This window comes from Emys orbicularis, chromosome 16, assembly GCF_028017835.1.
Source record: "Emys orbicularis isolate rEmyOrb1 chromosome 16, rEmyOrb1.hap1, whole genome shotgun sequence".
Lineage (NCBI taxonomy): Eukaryota > Metazoa > Chordata > Testudines > Emydidae > Emys > Emys orbicularis.
Genome location: NC_088698.1, coordinates 10,160,278 through 10,185,135, shown reverse-complemented (window position 1 = coordinate 10,185,135; position 24,858 = coordinate 10,160,278). Strand labels below are relative to the sequence as shown.

The following is a 24,858-nucleotide window of genomic DNA, read 5'->3' as shown; positions in this document are numbered from 1 at the left end:
GCCATTCTTTTTAGGTGACAGATCTGAGGAACTGTCCCAGACTGAGGTGTCATTAGAGGAAGTTTTGGAACAAATTGGTAAATGAAACAGTAATCAGTCACCAGGACCAGATGGTATTCACCCAAGAGTTCTGAAGGAACTCAAATGTGAAATTGCAGAACTATTAGTTGTGGTACAGTATGTAACCTATCATTTAAATCAGCTTCTGTACCAGATGACTGGAGGATAGCTAATGTGATGCCAGTTTTTTAAAAAGGGTTCAGAGGTGATCCCAGCAATTACAGGCCAGTAAGCTCGACGTCAGTACCAGGCAAATTGGTTGAAACTATAGTAAAGAACAGAATGATCAGACACATAGATGAACATGATTTGTTGGGGAAGAGTCAACATGGTTTTTGTAAAGGGAAATCATGTCTCAACAATCTACTAGAAATCTTTGAGGGAGTCAACAAGCATGTGGACAAGGGGATCCAGTGTACTTAGATTTTCAGAAAGCCTTTGACAAGGTCCCTCACTAAAGGCTCTTAAACAAAGTAAGCTGTCATGAGATAAGAGGGAAGGTCCTGTCATGGGTGGGTAACTGGTTAAAAGATAGGAAACCAAGGATAGGAATAAATGGTCAGTTTTCAGAATGGAGAGAGGTAAATAGTGGTGTCCCACAGGGGTCTGTACTGGAATCACTACTGTTTAACATATTCATAAATTATCTGGAAAAAAGGAGTAAACAGTGAGGTGGCAAAATTTGCAGATGATACAAAACTACTCAAAATAGTTAAGTCCAAAGTAGACTGGGAAGAGTTACAAAGGAATCTCATAAAACTGGGTGACTGGGCAACAAAATGGCAGATGAAATTCAATGTTGATAAATGCAAAGTAATGCACATTGGAAAACATAATCCCAACTATACATATAAAATGATGGGGTCTAAGTTAGCTGTTACTGCTCAAGAAAGATCTTGGAGTCATTGTGGATCGTTCTCTGAAAACATTCACTCAATGTGCAACGGCATTAAAAAAAGCTAACAGAATGTTGGGAATCATTAGGAAAGGGATTGATAATAAAACAGAAAATATCATATTCCTCTATATAAATCCATGATGCGCCCACATCTTGAATAATGAGTACAGATCTGGTTGCCCCATCTCAAAAAAGATATATTGGAATTGGAAAGGGTACAGAAAAGGGCAACAAAAATGATTAGGGGTATGGAAGAGATTCCATATGAAGAGAGATTAATAAAACTGGGACTTTTCAGCTTGGAAAAGAGATGACTAATGGGGGATATGATAGAGGTCTATAAAATCATGAGTGGTGTGGAGAAAGTAAATAGGGAAGTGTTATTTACTCCTTCTCGTAACACGAGAACTAGGGGGTCAACAAATGAAATTAATAGGCAGCAGGTTTAAAACAAACAAAAGGAAGTATATCTTTACATAATGTATAGTCAACCTGTGGAACTCTTTGCCAGAGGATGTTGTGAAGGCCAAGGTTATAACAGGGTTCAAAAAAGAACTAGATAAGTTCATGGAGAATAGGTCCAGCAATGGCTATTAGCTAGGATGGGCAGAGATGCAAAACCATGCTCTGAAGTGTCCCTAGCCTCTCTTTGTCAGAAGCTGGGAATGGGCGACAGGGAATTGATCACTTGATGATTACCTGTTCTGTTCATTCACTCTAAAGCACCTGGCATCGGCCACTGTCAGAAGACAGGATACTGGGCTGGATGGACCATTGGTCTAACCCAGTACGGCCGTTATTATGTTCTTAGGTGTCTAAATCTCAAGCCACCTTACTACCTTTGAAGATCTGGCCTTAAACTCGCTGGGCCTCAGTTCCCCATCTGTAAAATGGGGATAATGCCCCTCTCTTCCCCACCCTTTCTTTTCTGTTTAGATTAAAAGTTTTTCAGGTCAGGGTCTGCCTCTCACCATGTGTTTGTGATCTTTAATGGGGCTCCAGGCATTGAGATATAAATAATAAATAATAATAATAATAGTAGTGTTTATTTCAGTGGTTCTAATTGCACAATTAAATACCACTCAACATGTGTAAATATGGTACAGTCTAGGCCTAAACTACTAAAAAATTAGCAAGCCAAGTCTAGGCTAACAACACATTCTGATGGAGGGTAGACAATATAATCCTTCCAATTTACTCTTGCTTTATGCTATTTTCCCAGCACCCTGATACCACACTAAGCACCAGGCATCTGCTAACCACCTAGGGACCTCAGCTGAGATTACAGCCCCATTGTAGATATATAGTGAGAAATATATAGTGCCCCAAGGAACTTACAGCCTAACTAGATAGGAGAGAGAAGTATTTCTATTCCCATTTTACTGATTAGGGACTAAGGCCCAGAAAGATTAAGTGACTTGCCCAAGGTCACCCAACGAGTCTGTAGCAGAGTTGGGAATTGATCCCAGATCCCCTAAGCCCCCAGTCCAGGGTTTTAATTAAACACTCATCCAATCTGCTTCCATGATCTTTCATGTATATTCATGACCTAATTTATTTCAGTAGGAGCTGCGACTGCTCAGCACCTCTGAAAATGCGGCTACTCAGTTCTCAGCCCTTTCCACTGCCTCTTGACAGCTTATCCAGTTCCGGCACCTCCATGGCCTAGGGGGTGACAGGAGAATGAACCTTTAACCTCGTCCCCTCAGCCCCATGCAGATTCTTGTAGAGCCCTTCCTGGTTTCTGCAGATAACTTCTTTTGTCTCTGATGTAGAAACTTTCTCCCTGAGTTCATCTGACTTGAATTGTTTCTCTCTGATTGTCATCAAAGTCTAATTAAAAATACACTTCAGATTATTGCGCTGGTTAGCTTGAAATCTGCAGCTATGAAATGTGCTTTCTCTCTCTCTCTCTCTGTGTCTCTAGCAGCTTTAACCAAACGGATCGGCTTTAATCCCAAAGATAATTTAACAGGCAGGGCTTGGAAAGGCTGTTCACATCATTTATAAACTTTTGATTCATTTTTCCCCTTTCAAGCCACCACAAGTTAAGGAAGAATTGATAAAGAACCTCGGCCCTAACAAGCCCTGTGCTGTTGGTCTATGGTCTAGACATGGGCAGAAGGGAATCTCTTATGGTGAGTCTCCATGGCTAGCACCTCCATCATTCACAGCAGAGTACTGGGATGCTGGCAGGTGGCCTGCCTTCAAACCCCTTCTAAGCTAAGGTGACCATATGTCCCGTTTTGGCCGGGACAGTCCCCTGTCCCGGCCGTCCTGTCTTTTCGGGCAAAACTGTGCATGTGTCCTGTTTGCATTGGCAAGAGCAAACTGGACAAATGCACAGTTTAGCCCAAAAAGTGGGGTGGGACTCCTAGTGGGGCATGGAGGAACGTGCGGTGTGTGGGGGGGAACAAGTGGCTACACCAGCCCCGTGCTGGAGGGAGGGCTAGGGAGAGTGTCTCGGGCAGGCTGACCTGCCCCGCACGCAGCAGGGAGAGGGGGGCCTCAGGTGGCCCCGCGCATGGGCTGGCAAGGGTGGCCTCGGGCAGCCCCGCATGTGGGGGACATGATGGGGAGGCTGGGGCCAGACCCATGTGGGGGACGTCAGCCTGGCCCTGTGTGGGTGGGAGGCAGGGAGGGCTCAGGCCAGACCCATGGGTGTGGCCACCCTATTCTAAGAATTTGAAATGGTGGCCATCCACTGCGTGGATGCACATTCACTCAAGTGCCCCCGGCAGGCAGCCATTTTGGAAGAGAGGGCCCGTGGCTGCTGCAGCGTCCTGGGGGCAGGGGGCAGTGTAGCGAGTGTAGGTGGCGCTGCAGAAACCCTGCTGCCACAAGGGGAAGACTGAAGCTCCTGGGGGCGGTGGGCCTGTATGCATTAGTGGAACTGAGCTAATAAGTGCCTGTGCCTCAGAAGCGGGGGGAAGGGGAGCTCTGCCGGATGAGTTAATGGAGCGACTCGACTGTCGTAGACTCTCACAGGAGACTCAGTGGAGACTGTGGGGATCCTGCAGAGGGGTTAGGAAGATGGCTATGTACACCCCCCCACACACACACAAAACCTCACCCCACTGCTTTAGCCACTGCTCCCAGGAAGGGCCTCAGCGGCTGGGACCTTACCTGCGGGATCTGTGGTGGGCGTACTGTCTGCTGTCCTTTCCTTTCACACAACCATTGGTGCTGGAGGCCTCCTGAGCTGCGGTTCCACTCGGCTTTTCCAAGCGTCTCTCCTCCGTTGGGCACGACAGGCAGCTCGGCGTCTCGCTGCTGGGCAACAGATCAGAGAAACAGCAATGAGAGGCTGTTCTCCCGGGAGGTCACCTTGTCTGAAGGACTACAACCGTTAATGTGTGTGTTACGCTAGTGCTCAGATGCTCCACCCGAGACCAGAGCCCCCCGGTGCTCGGCGCTGTTCAAACAAACAGGGAGACAGACCCTACCCCAAAGGGCTTGCAGGCGAAGTGGTGAGGCAGAGGGTGAGCGAAAGGAAGGAAGTTTCCCATATAACAGATGGGGAACTGAGGCCCAGAGAGATGAAGAGAGTTGCCAAGAGTCATCCACTGGCTTTCAGGCCAGAACGGGAGGCCTCTGCTCCCAAGCTCTGTCAGGGAGGTGGGTTGAAAGGGGAGCTCGGTGGGAAAGAGGCTGATATGGGCTCTGGGTGCTTGGTGGTTTGTAGAGATTCATATGCACCTAGAGCCCGGGGTGGCGGAACTGGGTGGTGGAGGGGGCTAGCGCCCCTGCAATGGAAATGCTGGGGAGGGGTAGATCTAGGTTTCTGTCCCCCCCTTGTTTTTCACCCCCACAGTATCTCACAGAGGTGAGAACAGGACCCGGAGGGGAAGGAGCAGCCGCGGCAGCACATAGCATCAGGCCAGCTACCAAGGCACAGGTTGGACTCAAGTTTGCAGATAGAACAGGCGTCCTTGTGGCACCTTCGAGACTAACACATTTATCTGAGCATCTGCATGAGCGTTTGGGTGGGTGTGAGTGAGCCCATGTGTCTGAATGTAAGATAGGGACAGAGTTGTGCAATTACCCCACGTAGGAGACAGTGTGAGAGATGCTGGGAAAGGAAGAGATTCAGTAACAATTGCTTTGGGCCCGCTGCATTAACCCTGCTTAGGTGCTGAGCTCCAGCCCTTGAGTGAGGTGCTGTCTCTTGGGAGGTGGGGGAGGAACACCCCTTCAAATCAAACCCACATGAGTGCTCATTTGGCTGGGCCCCCTTACCAGCCTTACCCAAGTGGGACTGGCACGGGCTACCGGGAGTTTTACTGGAACTCAGCAGGGGGTACAGAACGTGCTCTGTCATGCCCAGGAAGGGGAATAGAAGCAGCTGGTGATGCTCAGTTTCCGGTGGAGGAAAGCCAGAACTCAGATCTCTCCCCTGCTTCCTCCAGCTCTGGGAATTTCAGCCACTTCACACCAGATTCGGCCCCCAGCCCCCAGACAGAATCCTCGTCCCCCCAGCCTGCGTCCAAGCCTCAGAAGAATGGGAAGGAAAGAGAGGGAGGGATGAAGAAGGCCAAGATCCGTACAGCCTTCTCCAAGGAGCAGCTGCAAACCCTGCACCAGCGGTTCCAGAGCCAGAAATACCTCAGCCCCCAACAGATCCAGGAACTGGCTGCAGTTCTGGGGCTCACTTACAAGCAGGTTAAGACCTGGTTCCAGAACTGAAGGATGAAGTTGAAGAGATGCCAGAAGTACAACCTGTGGTTGGAGTGGGCTCAGTGCCTCACGCAGACCGGGTTCCAGCCCAGCGGATACCTGGAAGTGCACCCCAAATTCCACCAGAGCTATCCGATCAGCGCAGCTGGAAACATCCAAGCTGTGGGCAACCCCCGTCAAAACTACTCAGCAGGGCAGAACCCATACGCATTCATAGCCAATGGGGGGGGGGGTCCTTCGGCAAAGGTGGGGCCACCTGTAGCGTCCAACAGACAGTGGGATTCATTGCCCAGCAAAAAGTAGACTTTTATCATGGCTTCCCTGGGACCATGGAATACAGTGGCGCAAAGACAGGAGATGGCTATAGTTTCCATCATGCCTCAGCCACTGTGGCACATTTTCCGGGCACTGCTGGCCACCATCTGTACCACCCCTAAGCAGGGTTAATGCAGAGGGCCCAAAGCAATTGTTACTGAATCTCTTCCTTTCCCAGCATCTCTCACACTGTCTCCTACTTGGGGTAATTACACAACTCTGTCCCTGTCTTACATTCAGACACATGGGCTCACTCACACCCACCCAATCTCTCATGCAGATGCTCAAATAAATTTGTTAGTCTCTAAAATGCCACAAGTACTCCTGTTCTTTTTGCAGATACAGACTAACACGGCTGCTACTCTGAAGTTTGCAGATGACACTAAACAGGAGGGAGAGGTAGATACGCTGGAGGGTAGGGATAGGATACAGAGGGACCTAGACAAATTAGAGGATTGGGCCAAAAGAAATCTGATGAGGTTCAACAAGGACAAGTGCAGAGTCCTGCACTTAGGATGGAAGAATCCCATGCACTGTTACAGACTAGGGACCGAATAGCTAGGCAGCAGTTCTGCAGAAAAGGACCTAGGGGTTACAGTGGACGAGAAGCTGGATATGAGTTGACAAGAAGGCTAACAGCATTTTGGGCTGTATAAGTAGGGGATATTGCCAGCAGATCGAGGGATGTGATCATTCCCCTCTATTCGACATTGGTGAGGCCTCATCTGGAATACTGTGTCCAGTTTTGGGCCCCACACTACAAGAAGGATGTGGAAAAATTGGAAAGAGTCCAGCGGAGGGCAACAAAAATGATTTGGGTGCTGGAGCACATGACTTATGAGGAGAGGCTGCGGGAACTGGGATTATTTAGTCTACGGAAGAGAAGAATGAGGGGGGATTTGATAGCTGCTTTCAACTACCTGAAAGGGGGTTCCAAAGAGGATGGATCTAGACTGTTCTCAGTGGTACCAGATGACAGAACAAGGAGTAATGGTCTTAAATTGCAGTAGGGGAGGTTTAGGTTGGATATTAGGAAAAAACTATTTCACTCGGAGGGCGGTGAAGCACTGGAATAGGTTACCTAGGGAGGTGGTGGAATCTCCTTCCTTAGAGGTTTTTAAGGTCAGGCTTCACAAAGCCCTGGCTGGGGTGATTTAGTTGGGAATTGGTCCTGCTTTGAGCAGGGGGTTGGACTAGACGACCTCCTGAGGTCTCTTCCAACCCTGATATTCTATGATTCTATGACTCCTGGGCCCAGCACAGTCCAGCCTTCCAGCCACCATGGGTCCTGCTGGAGACACCTGAGCCAGGCGTATGTGCGTCAGGCGCAAGGGTGGGGAGGGGATGGGACAGGGCACCAGCCACCGAGGTGGATGGGCAGCACAGGGCACCAGCCACAGAGGAGCTGCTGTAGGAGAGGCAGTAGGAACTACTGGGAAACCCATTCCCAGCCTGGAGATGGCTGCCCCTCTACCCGCCCTTCAGAGGGAGCTTCCACCCCGCCCACCTAAAGCTCTGGATGGAGAAATAGCAGCTAGCAGAATGGGAGGAGACGGCTCTGGGATTACACACAGCTCTCAGGACACCGTCACCTCCCATTAAAGCCGCGTGGGGCTTAGGTGGAGAGAATTCTGTTCCCAGTCGCTTGTGTGTCACAGGAAACAATCAACGTTCAAACGAGACTCGAGAAAACACTTGTCTGAAGTCTGGCTCCAGCGCGACGCAGACACGTTTCCATCTGCTTTCACGCAAGAGCTGCCACAAGCATTTAGAGACCGAGGCCAGGAGACTGCAGCTTGGCGACGGCTCGTTTAACAGGTGAAACAGGAAGGAAAACAGCCGGCAGGAGAAGGGAAAAGCAGGTCCAAACAACAACACACACTAATGCAGTAGCCACCAAACCCCTCAGCAATGGGACCGTGATCCCAGCAGGCGGGCTGTGCACTCTCACTCCAGTTGCTCCTGGCTCCAAGCTCTGCTGGCCAACCTGCCATACTGCACTACCCGGTGTTCCCACTACGGAGGCTTGGCTGGCACTTCTTCCCTACCCAGCTGGCATGTCTGAGGGCAGCAGGGTGGCCAGCACAGTCCCCCGGCCCTGACAGACCCAAAGAGACTCCCCGAATGAAGCAGGACACAAGCAGCGAGGGGAGGGGGCAGCAAAGGGAGAGTCCGGGCTGTGGTCCTACCAAGAGCACCAGCGACGGACTAATATTGCTAAAATGCCATCAGTGTCAACGCCTCATTCCAGGCAAATGCTTCCGTTTAACCTTCCAGGAAGGGGCCGCTCTTGTTCTGCAGGCACATATTCCTGGGGGGGGGGGGGGTTTGAACAGGGTGCAAGGGGACACCAAGTCCCCTTGAAGTTATGAGCTTTCTCATCAGTTTCAAGTGGCTTTGGGTCAGCCCTTGAGGTGGCAGTAGTGTAGCAGGCTGGCTGGGGCACCGGGACGAGGTGCGGGTGGAGGGATGGTTGGGGGCAATTCAGTGACAATAGAAAATGTAACGGTGATGCTGATAGGCCAGATGCCAGCTCTTGCCCAGGCTGCAGGCATGAGCTAAGAACTGACAGCCTCATAGCTGGAGACCAGACCAGGTCACCTGGATGTTAGTTTTGCTCAAAACAGGTATTAGTCTTACAATAATGCATGTAGATTCTATGAAATGCTGCATGCACGAATCTCACTTATATCTATAGCCCATTATAGAGATTTAAGTGTTAAGTGTTTGCTCTGGAACTGTAAACCCCCCCGTCAGGAGCGAAGCATTACCCAGCAAGTGTTATCTCCTCCCCAACAAAAGGCCAACAGACACCAGACAAACCATTGGGTAACAAAGACTTTGTTGAATGCATTACTCCCCACCCCCACCCATGAAGAGGAGACATGCACATGAACTTGTCCCATCATCTTGAACTCTGGGGGAAGGGATAAAAATCCCTGACTAGAAGAAACTGTGTCTTTTTGGCTGTTTGAACTCTGAATGGTCAGAGACTCTAAACTGAAGCCAGAGATCCCTGGGGGCTGCCTGCTGGGTCTGTCCTGAAAGACACTTGGAATTGACAGATCACTACAATTCTGTCACTCTTAGGATTTAAGAACATAAGAATGGCCCTACTGGGTGAGACCAAAGGTCCATCTAGCCCAGTATCCTGTCTTCCGACAGCGGCCAGTGCCAGGTGCCCCAGAGGGAATGAACAGTACAGGTGATCCATCCCTTGTCGCTCATTCCCAGCATCTGGCAAACAGAGGCTAGAGCATTTAGATGGTAACTCATTGGTGTGTGTGTATGTTTGCTTGCGTTGACCTGAAAATAATTCTCTTATTCCGTTTTCCTAGTTAATGAACCTCTAGACAATTTATTACAGGACTAGCTCCCGGTGTTGTCTTCGGTGTAAGGTCCAGGGTACGGATTGATCTGGGGGTAAGTGGCTGGTCTCTTGAGAAGCAGCCTGAATGTGGTGTGATTTTTGGTGCAAGTGCCCATTTATCACTAAGCCCAGTTTGTCTGGGTGGCAAGATAAACTGGAGAGGCTATGGCCATGTCTACACGAGAGAGCTTACAGTGGCACAGCCGTACTGATGCAGCTGCGCCGCTGTAAGATCTCTCGTGTAGCCACTCTATGCCGACAGGAGAACTCTCCCCTCGATATAATGAAGCCATCCCCAACAAGGGGCGGTGGCTATGGCAGCAGGAGAAGCTCTGCCACGGACATAGCGCTGTGCACACGGCCACTTATGCTGGTGAAACTTATGACTCTCAGGGGGGTGTTTTTGCTCAGGGGTGTGCGGCATAAGTTTTGCAGACAAAAGTGGTAGTAAAGACATGGCCTAAGGGGACTGCCTGAGGCTCCATGATAAGACTGTTACAGTGATCCAGGAATTCCCATTTGTTATTGGCTTGGGGAAATCTAGGCCTAGACCACACCGTTTGGGGGGGGGGGGGGGCGGTCTGTGCTGTCTGTGACACTCTGCCCTGAGGCAGGCGCTCATGGTCGTGAGCCACTCCACACAGCAGGACAGCAACTAAGCACCTGTTGACATTTTTCTTACATTAATCATCTACCTTGTCGAGACCGTGGCCTTTCTTGTGTGTCTGTTCAGCGTCTCACCCCATGGGGGCAGGGCGGATGTTAATGGGTAATATGCATAAGGATAATGGACGTGTTACCAAAAGCCATAGGGCAGTAGGCAATGATCAGTGGCCTGGCGGACTGTCAGCACACAGACCAAGCAGCCAATGGAAGCAAAGATGGGATCTGCAGCTGGAGATGAGAAAGGTTAGGGAAGCTTGCACTGCCACTGTCCAATGCCATCCCTGCACAATACGAATTAGAAGATTTCAGCGCTGGGGCTTTCAAGACAGCACCCTGTGAGTAGCATTAATTATTACAGAAAGAATGATCAGTTGATGAAATATTTACGTCTCCTCCTCCCAATTCCTAGTACTTCAGGACAATTGATACTGTAACCAAACAAGAGGAAGTTCTCCTGCATGTAACCAAGCCGCACATGGAAAAATTCAGCCCCTAGTCCGTTTACATGCAAGTTAACCTGCTGTAAACTGATGCACCGTTCTTTGCCATCAGGTGATCAAAGAACAATCATTCTTCTAAGCCAGGGAAGGAGGCTGCCCCAGGCAGCAGGATACCAGTAAAAATCAAGGGTGAGCAGATGACCCACAGCTCATTGCTCGCCCAATTGGCTTGGGCAATTCAGTGTTTCTAATACCTGCTTGATCAAGAGAGGTGGCTGCTGCTTGGGCCCTGGGTGAGCAAGAGCAGGGAACATGGCTTGCCACGGGCCTGCCAGGTAAGAAACAAAACAAAGGAAAAAGCAAATATTTTGCTGCGTCAATAGAAATAGCTCCTACGTGTCTTGGCTCCTTAACGAAATCCTTACATCTTGGATTCAGACAAGACACAGTCAGACAGTTCTTGGGGCCTGTCAGCAACCTGGAATTCACAATTTACATTTGACATAACCATAACTGACCATAGGTCATGACTTTCCCTTCCCACCCCTGCCACTCTCCTGAGCTGCGTTGCTTTGTGAACTGACAGCGCCTCACCACTGCCTTAGCTGTGCATTCCCAACTGGAGTCACAGCCAGCCTTTACGCTCCCCGATTTATTCTGACCCCACTGAACTGTGGCTGAACTCAGAACATGGCATACATTTTAACGACACGCTTGTATGTGTGCACAGGAGGAGTGGAATCAAGAAGAATGGCGGAGGTGAAGGTACCTTATCAATGCTGCCAAAAACGGAGTCTTTCAAATCTATCCCAACTGGCTTCTTCACAGAGCATCCTAAAAGGACACTGTAGTGGGGCGGCTGCTCTACTCCCTGAATTTGGGCTGCAGCAGGCCAGTGGGCCTGCGCAGACAGGGAGCCAATCAGGGAAGGCCTTATAGGGAGCCAATCAGGGCCAGGGTCAGCCCTATAAGATGGCTGCTCAGGACAGGAGCAGGCAGTCTGTTCCAGGCCTTTGACAGGGGAAGGTCTGTCTCCAGGCTGGGAGACTAGCACCTGGGCCGGCGCAGTGCTGGGCAGGCCTGGGGGAGCAGAGGGTAACTCCAGCCCGGAGTCTGTCAGACTGTAGGCCCTGAAGGGAAGGGCCTAGCTGGTGCGAGGGGCCGAAGGGGAAGCGGCCCAGGGACGTGGACAGACGGAGGGAGAGAAGGAGGGCAGGATGGCTGCCACTAGAGGGTCCCTGGGTTGGGACCCAGAGTAGTGGGCAGGCCTGGGTCTCCCTCCCCCCTTTCCCCCTTGCCTTGCACCCTGCCGACGGAGCGGCCATCTAGAGCTGCACCAATCCCCTGCCAAGAGGGGAGTGACTTTGAGGGTGCAGTTGGCCACATCGGCCAGGTCGCAGAAAGGCAGCTGATTGATCCCCCCCGGAAAGGGGCGAGGATGGACTAAGGGGCACTGCCGGAATGCAGTGGCTCGAAGAGGACGCCGTGAACTTGGGAGCAACGCAGGTCCGGACACGCCAACTGAGGGCGAGACGATGGACGGGACACCACCAGGAGGGGGCGCTCCACTAGACAGAGCTAATTTCCGAAACAACCAGTAGGAGGCGCCAGGTGGTGAGTCCCAGCCCCGTCACAGATGCACAATCAATTGCTGTAGTTTCAGTTAAAAAATGCAGCTGGCTGTGAAGTTCTCACCAGCTGGCAGAGAAAGTCTTTTGCATTCTAAACCCCAAACCAAAAGAACTACTATTCGGTTACCAAGAACTTTTAAAGCGCCCACCCCCGGCCCAGGTGTTGGTAGCATCTACGCTGAAACAGGACTCTGCACTAGTTGAGCCCATGTGAAACTTACGTGATGGACTAGGTGAAACTTACTCGGTTTTGTATTTTGTTAAAGACCCCAAAATGGGGGCAGGTGGGTAACCCTGGGTGACCCAGCTGATCTCAGGCTGGGCTGAGTTTCAGGGGAACCTGGCCACTGAACGGTCTGGGCTGGAAACAGTATGAAACTCAGTGGTTGGTTTCAACCCTAGCAAATGGAGCATGGAGACTTGAGAGCCAAAGGCACTGAGCTCCTTGTGAACCAAACACCCCCGCACTCAGTTAACCCATGGGAGCAGAGGGCAGGCCACTGACGCAGCCTGTGTCTGCAGGGGCAGCTGCACCTCTGGGAATATTCATTGCTGCCCTGCCCTCCCCCGCTGGCTCTGGGGTGAAGTGGGGACAGGGCTGCATTGGAGCCGTGCTGGGGGGGGGGGGTCAGCACACCCGGCCCGGCCCCCTCTCTGGGCTATACCAGCTGGCTCCTGGCCCTCTGGCAGAGTGGGGGTCATGGGGTCGCACCTCCATGCTGGGCAGACCATCTGCCATCGGTTGCATTGGTGGAAATGCTCAGGGGCTGGCACTTGCAGAGCTGTGCTGGTAACGAGGAGCCTGGGCCCAGACGGATGAAAACCAGAATGAGAGCAGTGAAGCCGTGTTGGCCTCAGGGCCATGCGAAGCAACAGGGCTCCGTCTGGGGGAGGACAAAGAGGTTCTGTCATCCCCCAAACAACACCACTCCTAAGGAAAGACAATATGTTTTCAGGCCCCTAAGATGTTTATTTCAAAGCCTGGAAAGGTGAAGAGAGAGCAGTAAACCACAGCGGGAAGGGGCGCCATAAACACTATTTCATTGGTTTCACCTGTAGCGTTACTCAAATAAATAAAACAAGCTTATAAACTTTCCATCCTGACCTGGATCTGGGGGACGTGACTGGCGAAGTCGACAGGAAGTTTGGCTGTAGGGGAAAGTGGTGGTAAAGCCAGAGGGCAAAGGGCGGCTCTGGCATGGGATGGGAGCAGCTGGGAGCCATGCTGATGGTCCTCTCACTCCGTAGTGGCCTGGCTGCTGTGGCTCAGGGCTGGGTGAGCAGCGGGGCGAGGGGATGTGGAACAGCTCTCAGAGACACTAGCCTCCCATAGCACATTACTGACCAGGGGCCTGACCCCGAACGCCCATTGCAGTCCTTGGAAAGACTCGCCTTGACTTCAGTGGGGTTTGCACCACGCCTGATACCAGCACCCCATCAGACTAGCGGGGCCTAGAAATGGTTACAGGCAGTGAGAGCTACCTCCTGCCCCACCCCCTGTGGAACCAGTCCCAGCTCGCTATCTCAGGCGTGTGGAGGAGAGGCAGTTCTGTAGAAGCTGGAGGGAAGGCAACTATGGGAAGAAGTCACTTGCAAGAGCCCCTGCTGCTCCCGTGTGTCCCTGCTCCAGGAGGGGCAATGGATCTGCAGGAATTGGTGTGGCTGAGCTGGGATTTACAAGGAAGATGATGGGTAAGGGGGTGGGTGCGGGTGGGGGGAGTTGTACATGCAATGCACTGAGGAATGATCTTACAATACACCTGAGTCACTAGAGCCCACGGGCTGTGCGCCCCCAGCCCCATCACAGCACATGAAGGAGGGGAAAATGAGAATTTGCTGTTCCCTTCCACGTCTGGCAGTCTGACCGGTAGGGCATTCCCCTCCAGGGAAAAGACAGCCCAGGGTGTCGCACATGGAGGGGACATGAGAATGAGTGCAGGGGGTATATCTCACACACAGCCCTACACTTCCTTCACTCACAGAGCTAGCTGAAGGATCCAGGGGGAGTTTGAAGTCTGACATCACCAGACACTGCTGCCAACTCTTGCGATTTTATCACGAGTCTCGTGATGTTTTCCATAAAGCCCCAGCTCCCGGAGGCATGTGATCAGGTAAGAAGCTCAACTTTCATTTAAAAAAAAAAAAGTTCTAGTCTTTGTAGCTGCAGAGCAATGCTGGAAAAGAAGGACCTAAGTGTTCCCTAAAGGCTCCCAAGGAAAAGAACCCCAATTTAAAAAATTGTTATTTTGACACCACTCATGATTTGGGGGGATGCGATTCATGAGTTGTGGACACTTAGGGTTAGCTGTACTGGTGCTGTCCCTTTAAAAATCTATTCCCTCCCTCCCACATGCTCTCTTACTTGCTGTCTTCAGCAGAGAGTTGGTTCTGAAAGCTGTGAGGACGAGGCCTCTAATTCAAATCAATTCCTCCATCAGGAGAGAGGCAGGGTGGGAGGAGGCAGAGAGGCTGGCTCCCAGCCTGGCACTTGATGGGAGAACACCCATCCCAGACAGGGGAAGAAAAGGGAGTAAAAAGCAGTGCAATGCAAAGCCATTCAGTTGCTGACAGCAGCTACTCCACACGATACTGGAACGCAACCCCAAAATTATATCCTGAACCAAGTCAGCCTTTGTTAGACGCTTTTAGAATTCAAGGGTTTTCTTTTCATCGAACTGCACAACTGTCAGCAGCACGTTTGCCAGGCCCGTGTCATTTCACAACAGGGGGAGGGGCTCGAAAAGGACAGGTGAAAGCAACAACCCCCCCAAGCAGGATACAAAGGGGAAGGAAAAGTGGGAAAGGGGATGTGGTGATAGGATCAGGCAGAATTTAAGGCACAGTCACGTAAGCATTAACTGGTGGTATCCTGGGAAGAAGGGGTGTGTAGTAGGGAGGCCCCAATAATGTGTCTGTCTGTCCAATAGATGGCTGACCTTCCTGCCTGTCTACTAGACCCAGCTGAAATCTTTTCATCCAAGGGCGCTTTTTTCAACAAAAAAATGTCTTTACAAATGATCTGAAAGTTTTTGTGGACAATGTTTAGATTGTGTGAATTCTTCCCAATTCTTCATTGAAACAAAATGACCAATTGTTCTAATTCAAGATGAAACATTTTCTGGGCTTTTTTTGGGTGTGCGGGGGGGGGGGGGGGGGAGGGAAATGTCCTCCCCAACTCTTTTCTTCCTTCTTTCCTTGGGGAAAAACGTTCAGGAGGGAGAAAACCTCACATTTTTCATTTGGATTCAAATGAATTTCTGATTTGGCACAGTTTCCATTTTGATTCAATGATTTCTTTTTTTTTTTTTTTTTTTTTTTAAAGAATCCAAGAATAGTTAAAGAAAAAAAAATAATTTCACCTGGAAACTAATTACCAACATTCAGCCAGCCCTACGATCTCCCTAATCTTTAAGTATAAGGGCTGGTCTACACTGGGGGGGGGGGGGGGGATGGATGCAAGATACGCAAATTCAGCTACGTGAATAGCGTAGCTGAAGTCGAAGTATCTTGGATCGAATTACCTGGGGTCCAGACGGCGCGGGATCGATGGCCGCGGCTCCCCCGTCTACTGCGCTACCGCCGCTCGCTCTGGTGGAGTTCCGGAGTTGACGGTGAGCGCGTTCGGGGATTGATATATTGCGTCTTAACGAGACACGATATATCGATCCCGGATAAATCGATTGCTACCCACCGTTACGATACGGCGGGTAGTGAAGACGTACCCTAAGAGGGAAAGGGAGCCAATATAGAGAGAGAGAGAGAGAGAGATGGGTAGTGCACATTGATGGTGTTTAATGGATTATAATATCAGGAAACATAGGGCTTGCCAAACTGGAGCAGACACAGCCCATCTAGTCCAGTGTCCTCTCTCTGACAGCAGCCGGCACCAGATGCCTCAGAGGAAGGTGTAGGAGCCCCACAGTAGATGAGGTGAGAGAGTCTGCCATCCATATTAGGTCTGATCCTGATCTCACGGTCTCTCTAACAGGGTCTGTCCCCAGGTTTTCAGAACTCCTCTGTGAGGAGAAGAGCCCGACTATGCTGAGAAATGACATTGGGAAGGAGAAGAACCTAGATGAAACCTCTGTGGTCTCCTGGAATGGCCTCTGCATGGAACCCTGATAGAAGGAGCCAAGCTGGGTGAGGCGCGCACCCTGCAGGGGGCTGGATCAGCACTCCTGGCTCCACGTTGTATGGCAAAGGTAGTGCGTTTAGCTTGTCAAAAGAAGATCAAGAGGTGACTTGATCAAGGTGGGTAAGTACCTTCAGAGAGAGAAAATCCCAGGTACTAAAGGGCTCTTTAATCTAGTGGCGAAAGGCAGAGCAAGAACCAGTGGCTGGAAGTTAAAGCCAGACAAATTCAAACTAGAAACACATTTTTAACAAGGAGGGTGATGAACGACTGGAGCAAACTACCAAGGGAAGTGGTGATTTTCTCCATCTCTTGATGCCATCAAATCACACCTGGATGCCTTTATGGAAGGTATGTTTAGCCAAAGACAAGTTCCTGGGCCCAATACAGGGGTAACTGGGTGAAATTCTCTGGCTCGTGTTATAAAGGATGATCGCATGGTCCTGGCTGGCCTTCAATTCTACTCATCTACTTGCAATAAAGCTCTAGGTCTCTCCCAGCATCAACATTGTTTTAACTCCCTGCGAAGATACATGGATAATTGCTAGATTTGCTCAAAATAATTAGCTTGTGACCTTTCCTGAGCCCCTTTTAAAAACATGCTGCCTGCCTTTTGAGGCTCAATCATTAGGATCAATTACCAATTTCCCATAATTGGTGACCTGTGGAACCCCTCTCTGGATGGATTAGCTACACGACACAGCATGCGGGAGAACTTACTGATAGTTTTGCATGTCCCCAAACATACGTCGGGCAGGGTCCATTTGTACGTGAGGCTTATGCGAACTAAGGAAGTAGGCTTGAAGAGTCGTCTCGGCCCAGCATTGTGCAGGAACTGTTCTTTGGTGCATTGTCAGCACAAAAGGGTCTCCAGTTGGCATGACAATACATAGCTCAGCTGCTGTACTGTGAGGGGTCTGGAGCTTCTTTTCTCAGGTTATGGGGAGCAGGAATCTTAGTACCGAAGCTCCGGTTGAGACATAGGATTTTGTTTTGTTTCCAGGGGTTAATTCTTACTTGGCCTTGAGGCAGCCAAGGAGGACTACTATCCTGGAACAAGCGACGCAATATTTCCTCTGGGCTTGGGAGTAATTATTGATGGAAATAATTATCCTCCAATCCCATCAAAGGCTGGCTTAATTTCAACCAGTCTCTTCTGATGAACACTGGATATCCTCTAAAGCACTAAACTGGCTGGTAATCCCTTTGGATCAAGCTCTGGAGATGTCAATTTAATTTTTTTTTTGTGGTCGTCTGTTAGTCTTTCATCTCTGTGATGTAAAAGCAGGTGCAATTTAACATGAAAGCTTAATCTTACCGGAGAGGATTATCACAAGACTTCTCCCCCTCTCCTCACAAACAAAATCAAGGAGAAAACACCACACAGCCAACCATCAGAGATCGTGCTATGGTCACACAGCCTTTCGAGGGGAAATGGGGAAGGAGTAGAGCCAAGTGACTGGGGCCTTGGTGGAATAGCGTGGATCGCTCATAACAAGGAGAAGATGGCCTGGCTATTGCTCCTCACAATGCCAAGTCACGCACTGGGCATTTTCAGGTACGTCAGTCAGGATTCCATGTGGATGTTCGCAGCAGGTACCGTGCAGCCGGAGGTTTCGGATAGGAAAGGAGTGCTCCAGGAGTTGGGTACAAAGCAACAGCGAGCGCCGATGGATTTGAACCACCCCACCCTCCCTGCAGTTATTATGCTTTGTATTACAGATGTGCCAGGCGCCATTCAGACACATAGCAAGAGACAACTCCTGTCCTGGGGAGCTTGCAGGCTAAGAGACAAGCTGGACAAAAGGTGGGAGGGCAAATGGAGGCACAGAGAGGTGCCCAGAGTTACACAGGAGATTGGCAGTAGAGCTGGGCACAGAACCCCCAGCTCCGGAGTCCCTGGTGAGTACATTGCCCGCTGGACCGCCCCGCTCTGGCAGCACAAACCTGCCCTTCAGTACAAGGAGCAGCCCAACCTCATGCCCTTTGAGTGTAACTTAATGGGAAGCCTCACTTGCACAGTGGACTTTTCCCTCCCGTGCTGGGAGTGTCATGAACAACCAAACCCATTTTGGGTTGATCGCATGCCCAAGGTACTGTAATCCGAGCTATGCCGGGCTCAGCACTACAGGGCTGATTGCCTGCCTCATCTCCTGTGACTAGAGAGTTGGGGTTAGTCCAAGTCATGGAGGGGTGGGCTACTGGGTTTTAAGCCTCACGGGGTCTGAGCCTGCAAGGTGCTGAGTACCTCCGTGCGGTGCTTGTTTCTTTTAACGCCATTTAACTTCATTGGGAACTGAGGGCACTCAGCACCTTACAGGATTGGGTTGGTTTTACATTTATGACCCTAGACTCCTGCCCGGGTAACAGAACATTCAGAGCTGCTTGGTGCCCTCTGCCTCTCTGTCTTGGTCCTTATTCTATGCCCACACCTGTCATGCAACAGGGTGGGCAAAATGACCCATTGCCCTTCCCCCGCAACATTTCCAGCCTCCAAGCACACAAGGAGTAACACCACCACCTCCTACGTCACTGCTAACCCTAGTCTCTTGCACCCCTTAGCATCACAGAGAGTAGAGCTTGTTCGCTGGCTAGTAGACAGAGCTGTGGCCGGCTGGGATGTGAGTTTCTCCATTTCTCTTTGTTTTTGTGCATCTGAGACAAAAATGCCAATCAACCAACCCCTCTACTGAAACCAGTGCTCGTTATGTAGCCATGGCAGGCCAGTGCATCTTGGGTCACCTGTTTGCACCACAATAGCCTGCGTACAGCCAGCAACTGATTTCACCCAAGGCCTTCCACGGATACAAAATGTCCAGCATGCAACCCTCTACCTCAGAAAGGTCCCCGGCTCATTTAGAGACCGGCCTATGGTAAAGTACTTCCAACCCAGAATGTTTAAATGGCACTTTCAATGTCCCCATCCTGCCAGTAGGTGGAGCCAGTCAGGTGGGGAAAACTATAATGCAAAGCTAGCCAAGGTTCATTCCATTTCATAATTAAAAATATCTAATACCAGCCATTTCACAGCCCCAAATTCGTGCTTTTTAAATGATTTTTTTGTCATCCAAATGTGACATTTGCTAAGGTTTTTCCTACAGGAGTATCTTTGGCAGAACAAAAGACTGAAATAGGAGCACTTTAGCATGCAAGTGACCCATGGGCATTAAAATACATTCCTAAATTGGAGCAAAAAAAGCATGAAACTTCAGAACTATTTGGTGTGTGTGTGTGATCAGATCAATTTTATGAAAAACTAACGGCAAAATTTCAATGCTTTTGAAGCTGATGCTCAAATATTTGGCACAACCCTGACACTCATAGCAAAAGAGTGGCAAGGAAAACAGATCACACTGGGGGAGACAGTCCAGTGCTAACGCGGGAGGAAGAGACAGACCAGCTGAATCAAGTGATTAAAAACAAAAATCCAACCCAAGCGTTCGGGGTGACCTGACTGATCTCCAAAGGCCAATAACGAATATGTTGGAACCATCCGCAAAAGACGAGTAGGCTATTGCAATGTGAGTTGCTATGGTGCTGGGTGCTCTATGAATGAGCTAGAGTGATATGAACCAGACAGACAGGAGATACAGATGGGAAATGATCAAGACTGGTAGATGCCTCTGGGAAGAGCTGACTGCAGTTCTACAAGCGCTTGGTTCTGGGTTAATGGTCCGGTGGGAGCCGGAAGCTGATCAGTAATCTTTTCCCCCAGCAGCACCCACTTGTGGAGGGGTCCCCCCAGCCCATTAGTTCCCTACTCCATATCCATCCTGCAGTGAGCGACATGGGGAGCCTGTCAGTTAATTGGCCCCCTTGTAGCTCCGGTCCCTCCACTGCCTTCTCTCCTTGGGATGCCAAACAAGCTGCTGCACCTTGAAGGAGAAGCATCTGTAACCCCAGGGTGATGGGGTTGGGGGTGCGCAGGGAGTCCCACCAAAGTGGCAGTTTCTAAATGCCAGCGCAGGCTGCGAGAGCTTTAGCTCCTGAATGAAATGGCAGTGCGTTGATCCTGATTAACGCCTTCACGCTCTCCTCCACCGCGGTGTGTAGCTACCTTCGAAAAGCCAGGCCCATTACCCGGTGTGACAAAGTTCCTCCTCTATCTTGGTGGATCCTGCGCTTATTGGCGGATTTTCTTGCCTCAGAGATTCACCATGTGGGTTGGGGAACAGCCCAGAGACCTTCCCCTCTGGAAGAACCCACAGTCCAGGTCAATTGGGAGGTTTGGGGGGAACCCGGGCCCGCCCTCTACTCCGGGTTCCAGCCCAGGGCCCTGTGGACTGCAGCTGTCTATAGTGCCTCCTGTAACAGCTGCATGACAGCTACAACTCCCTGGGCTACTTCCCCATGGCCTCCTCCAAACACCTTCCTTATTCTCACCACAGGACCTTCCTCCTGGTGTCTGATAACGCTTGTGCTCCTCAGTCCTCCAGCAGCACACCCTCTCACTCTCAGCTCCTTGCGCCTCTTGCTCCCAACTCCTCACACTTGCACCACAAACTGAAGTGAGCTCCTTTTAAAACCCAGGTGCCCTGATTAGCCTGCCTTAATTGATTCTAGAAGCTTCTTCTTAATTGGCTCCAGGTGTCCTAATTAGCCTGCCTGCCTTAACTGGTTCTAGCAGGTTCCTGATTACTCTAGTGCAGTCCCTGCTCTGGTCACTCAGGGAACAGAAAACTACTCATCCAGTGACCAGTATATTTGCCCTCTACCAGACTCCTGTACCCCACTGGTCTGGGTCTGTCACACCGGGGTTTGTGGGTTTATTGAAGCCTTTTATCTTTATTAGGGCGTCAGCCTGCCTCTCTCCTTCCGCACACACAGCTCTGCCTGCGCGGGCTCCCTGATGGGCTTTCGCAATGGGGACCGGGGAGGTTCAAATAGCTCCGGTCCCTCAGCCGTGACGTGCCGCGGCCTCCTTCGCGCCCTTGTGGAGGAGTAAAAGTCTTGGTATAAACACAGATGGAAACTGCTAGAGGAGATAAACATGTCAGCAGCCTCTGGGATCGCTGAAGTCAAGCTAACCGCGCTGCACAGACAGATCAGCTTGATCCGGGGAGAGAGAGAGCCTTCCAGACATTCCCAGGTACATCCACGTTCTTCAGTGCGATCCTTGATGGTGCCTTCACTTGGACGGACGTTACAATTCACCAGCGGAGGGGGAAATCAATCACAGGCGCAGGGAGGCTAGACGGAGTCTGACACCGCATCACTTAATTTAGGCTCAGCTGTCCCCACCATGTCCTCTCCAGCAGTGGAGAGAGTGGCTAACAGTAGGCAAGGGGGTCCTAGCTAGAGCAGAACTTCAGACAGGTTTTTTTTGGGGGGGGGGGAAGGTTGGTACCATCCCTACACTTGAGCCTTGTTTATATGCAAAGTTCCACCCACCCATTTAGCTTTAAATCAGTTAAAAACCTATTCTGTCACAATCGGTACACAAGCCTGCGTGGACACTCTGGATAAGCCTGGTTTAAAATCGATGTCAGAGTGTCCGTACAGGGGAATGCCCCAGCTTAACTAAGGCAGTTTACGATCATTAAAGTGCTGCAGCTCTGAACACAGACAATGCCAAGGGCCTGACTGCTAGAACGGCCGAGTCCGTCAGCTCTAGCTGAAACCCACGGGAGCTGAAGAGGTTCAGCACCTGTATCAGGCCTCTGATGCCCTTCATTCACATACAGGAGGCGGAGGCTGTCTAGGAGCCCATCTTGGAAAGTTGGATCCACCAATCCGGGCGGTTTCTACTGTTAAATTCAATGTGGTTCACTTCTGGCTTGGGACACAAGTGAACCGAATCTGGCCATCTGAGCCTAGTCTCCGGTGGGTATGTATCCACACCTCAACCCCTGGCCCTGCAGCCTGGCCTGATGTGGTACCTCCATCTGCCAGGATATATGCAGAAAGCCCAGGACTAGGGCTGGAGGGCGGGGGTGCGGAGGAGTTGTTTCACGGTAGGCATGAGATGCCTCAGTGTAGCTGCTGTGATCACAAAGCCTGCCCTTATTGCTTTGCTCTCACCCAGAATCCGTCCTTTGTCTAGGGTTGTGTGCAACACAACACAGGTCAACAATTACAGATGAGCACAAACATGTCCCATGCCTCGGTTATTTCATACCACTTGAGGGAAGGGGTCCCGTGCATTAAAGCAGAAGGAACGGATTTCACGGGAAGAGGGCGAGGCTGTGGCATGCAAAGGGAAAAAATATGGCCTAGTGGTTAGAACACACGCTTGGGAGTCAGAGGGGGCCAGTCCCAGCACTACCATAGCCTGACTGTGTAATTTGGGGCGAGTCATTTAAACTCTCCCTACCCTCCCTAAGAGATGCCTAAACATTTACTGCCCTACATTGGGAAATCTTTGCTGAATGTGCCCTGCGAACGCAACGTTGGCTCGTTACAGATTGCTTTCCTTCCTTCGAGCTTCTGCCCCTCACCTCGGAGTTGCAAGATCGTGTCTATCCCATTCAATTGGTTTTGCCATGTGGATGGTACTAGAGCTATTAAAAATGTGGGGGCTGATTCTGCAACCCTTACGCTGAGTAGCTCTTCGATCAGTAGCTCCCGAAAGTCAATGGTGCTACTGGTGGGATCAAGTGCTACTCAAGTGAGTATGGCTGGCAAAATTGGATCCTTAGACCCTCCTATTGGTTTCTGTGGGATCCATTGTGTACACGAGAATGGGAATGGAAGAAGGGATCTTATTCTCATTGCCTCTAAGGCCCGTTTACACAGAGTGATGGAGAGCGGCCTCAGAGTAAATGAGAATAAGGCCCAAAGTTACAGCCAGGGTTTGCTGCTTCATGAGGCTGAGACACTCCGTGAGGACTTGCAAGTGATCCCTGCTTCTCTATCACAGGATATTGTGTTTGGAGCAGCAGCTGTGTGACATGGGGCCGTGCCCTGCAATATATCACCAAGTAATGCAGACGTTAACGGGTGCTGCCCCTGTGCACTTTCAGGAGCTGTCTTTCTCGAGCAGTGCAATAATATTCTCCCCCTGATTAAATACAGTCACTGGAGCTATTGCTTTGTATTTGAAGTCCCAGCACACTGGCATTTCCAGCTGATGTGTCTCACTGATGGGCAGGCGTGCTGAACAGCAATCATTTTTTCCCCAATGAGGGGCTGAGACTTTGCACTCTTCAGTCTAAATCGAGTTCCCCTGGTCTCTCTCTGGAGTAGGGGTGGTTTCCTGCTGCAAGGTCTCATCAATCATAGTTTTTCACTGCAGTAACTCCGCTCCCGGGTGCTGAGTGACACTGACTTTCAGGTGACCTTTCAGCCCCCGGATCTTCTCGCCCTCCAGCTCCAGAGGCATCTGCCTTTTTCTCCGCACGAGGACTCAAGAGCAACTAACTCCAAGCTCGGCAGCTCCTCCTGCCCCTCACGAGAGCCCCGCTTTGCAAGCACCAGCATGAATGCAAGAGACAGGGACGAATAGAAAAATTGCTTTGGCAAGTCATTTGCTTTCAGGAGGCTTTAGCGAGGCAATTTGGACCAGAGCCCCGTCAATGCAGACTGCAACAGCTGAATCACATGGGGCTTGATTGCTGGAACCCCGTCACCCTTTTTGCACATGTCCGCTCCCCCGCTTTGCCCCAGCCCCCCTGAATCCTCTGGGCAGCCCTGGTGGAGTATAATGGAGTACTGCATTGCTAAGGGTGGAATTCTTCCCTGTGCAAAGGCCCAGCAGTCAGTAGACCCAGGCAGGAGTTAAGATCTTAAAATAGAACTTTATGGTGCATAAGCCTCTGCCCAGGCCAGGGGGAGAATTGCACCTTCAGCTAGCAGTGGAAAGCCAACTCTGCACTTACCTAAGGGCAGGCGCACGTCTAAGTACTCAGTTGTGCCTCCGTGGCAGGTAGACACCTGCATGTCCTGTTAACTCAGCCTGGAGTTATTTGTGGATGCGGTACAGTGAAGGCCAGGTTTAGGACAAGGGAGCTATTGTGGATTTACATCTGGGTAACCAAGAACATGACGGGCTCTCATGAGTCCATGGTAAGCACGTGTTCAGTCTACATCTGCCATTCCTGCTCAGCTTGACCCTTTGCCTTTCATTGTGTGCTCCGCGTCAGACAATGCAGCAAAGAGAGGTGCAAAGTAATCCATTTTCCTGGGCCATGACCAGCTCCATGATACAGCGTCCCTGTTACTGAATGCCAGGCCAAACACTTACCACTCTGGACATACCTATAAAGCCATAGGATTGGCTGGGCACTGCACATAAACTTGGGCCAATCCCCACAGAACATAAGAACGGCCATATTGGGTGAGACCAAAGGTCCATCTAGCCCAGTATCCTGTCTTCCGACAGTGTCCAATGCCAGGTGCCCCAGAGAGAATGAACAAAACAGGTAATCATCAAGTGATCCATCCCATCGCCATTCCCAGCTTCTGGCAGAGACTAGAGAATACTTCAGAGCATGGTTTTGCATTCCTGCCCATCCTGGCTAAAAGCCATTGCTGGACCTATCCCCCATGCACTTATCTAGCCTTTATTTGAACCCTGTTATAGTCTTGATCTTTACAACATCCTCTGGCAAAGAGTTCCACAGGTTGACTGTGCGTTGGGTGAAGGAATACTTCCTTTTGTTCGTTTTAAACCTGCTGCCTATGAAAACAGGACCTCAGGATCATCGTTTTGAGGCTGTAACGAGGTACGG

At 50.6% G+C, this 24,858-nt stretch overlaps 1 protein-coding gene and 1 pseudogene across 1 annotated transcript in view; one reads left to right on the top strand and one right to left on the bottom strand.

The window, feature by feature from the left end:
- The window catches only part of SRRM4 (serine/arginine repetitive matrix 4), a 212,731-nt gene that overhangs the window by 34,537 nt on the left and 153,336 nt on the right, over positions 1-24,858 (bottom strand). The window contains 1 exon segment of the mRNA XM_065417922.1: positions 4,085-4,231. Coding sequence (XP_065273994.1) covers positions 4,085-4,231 — 147 coding nt within the window.
- Positions 5,168-6,072, top strand: LOC135890518 (homeobox protein NANOG-like; annotated as a pseudogene).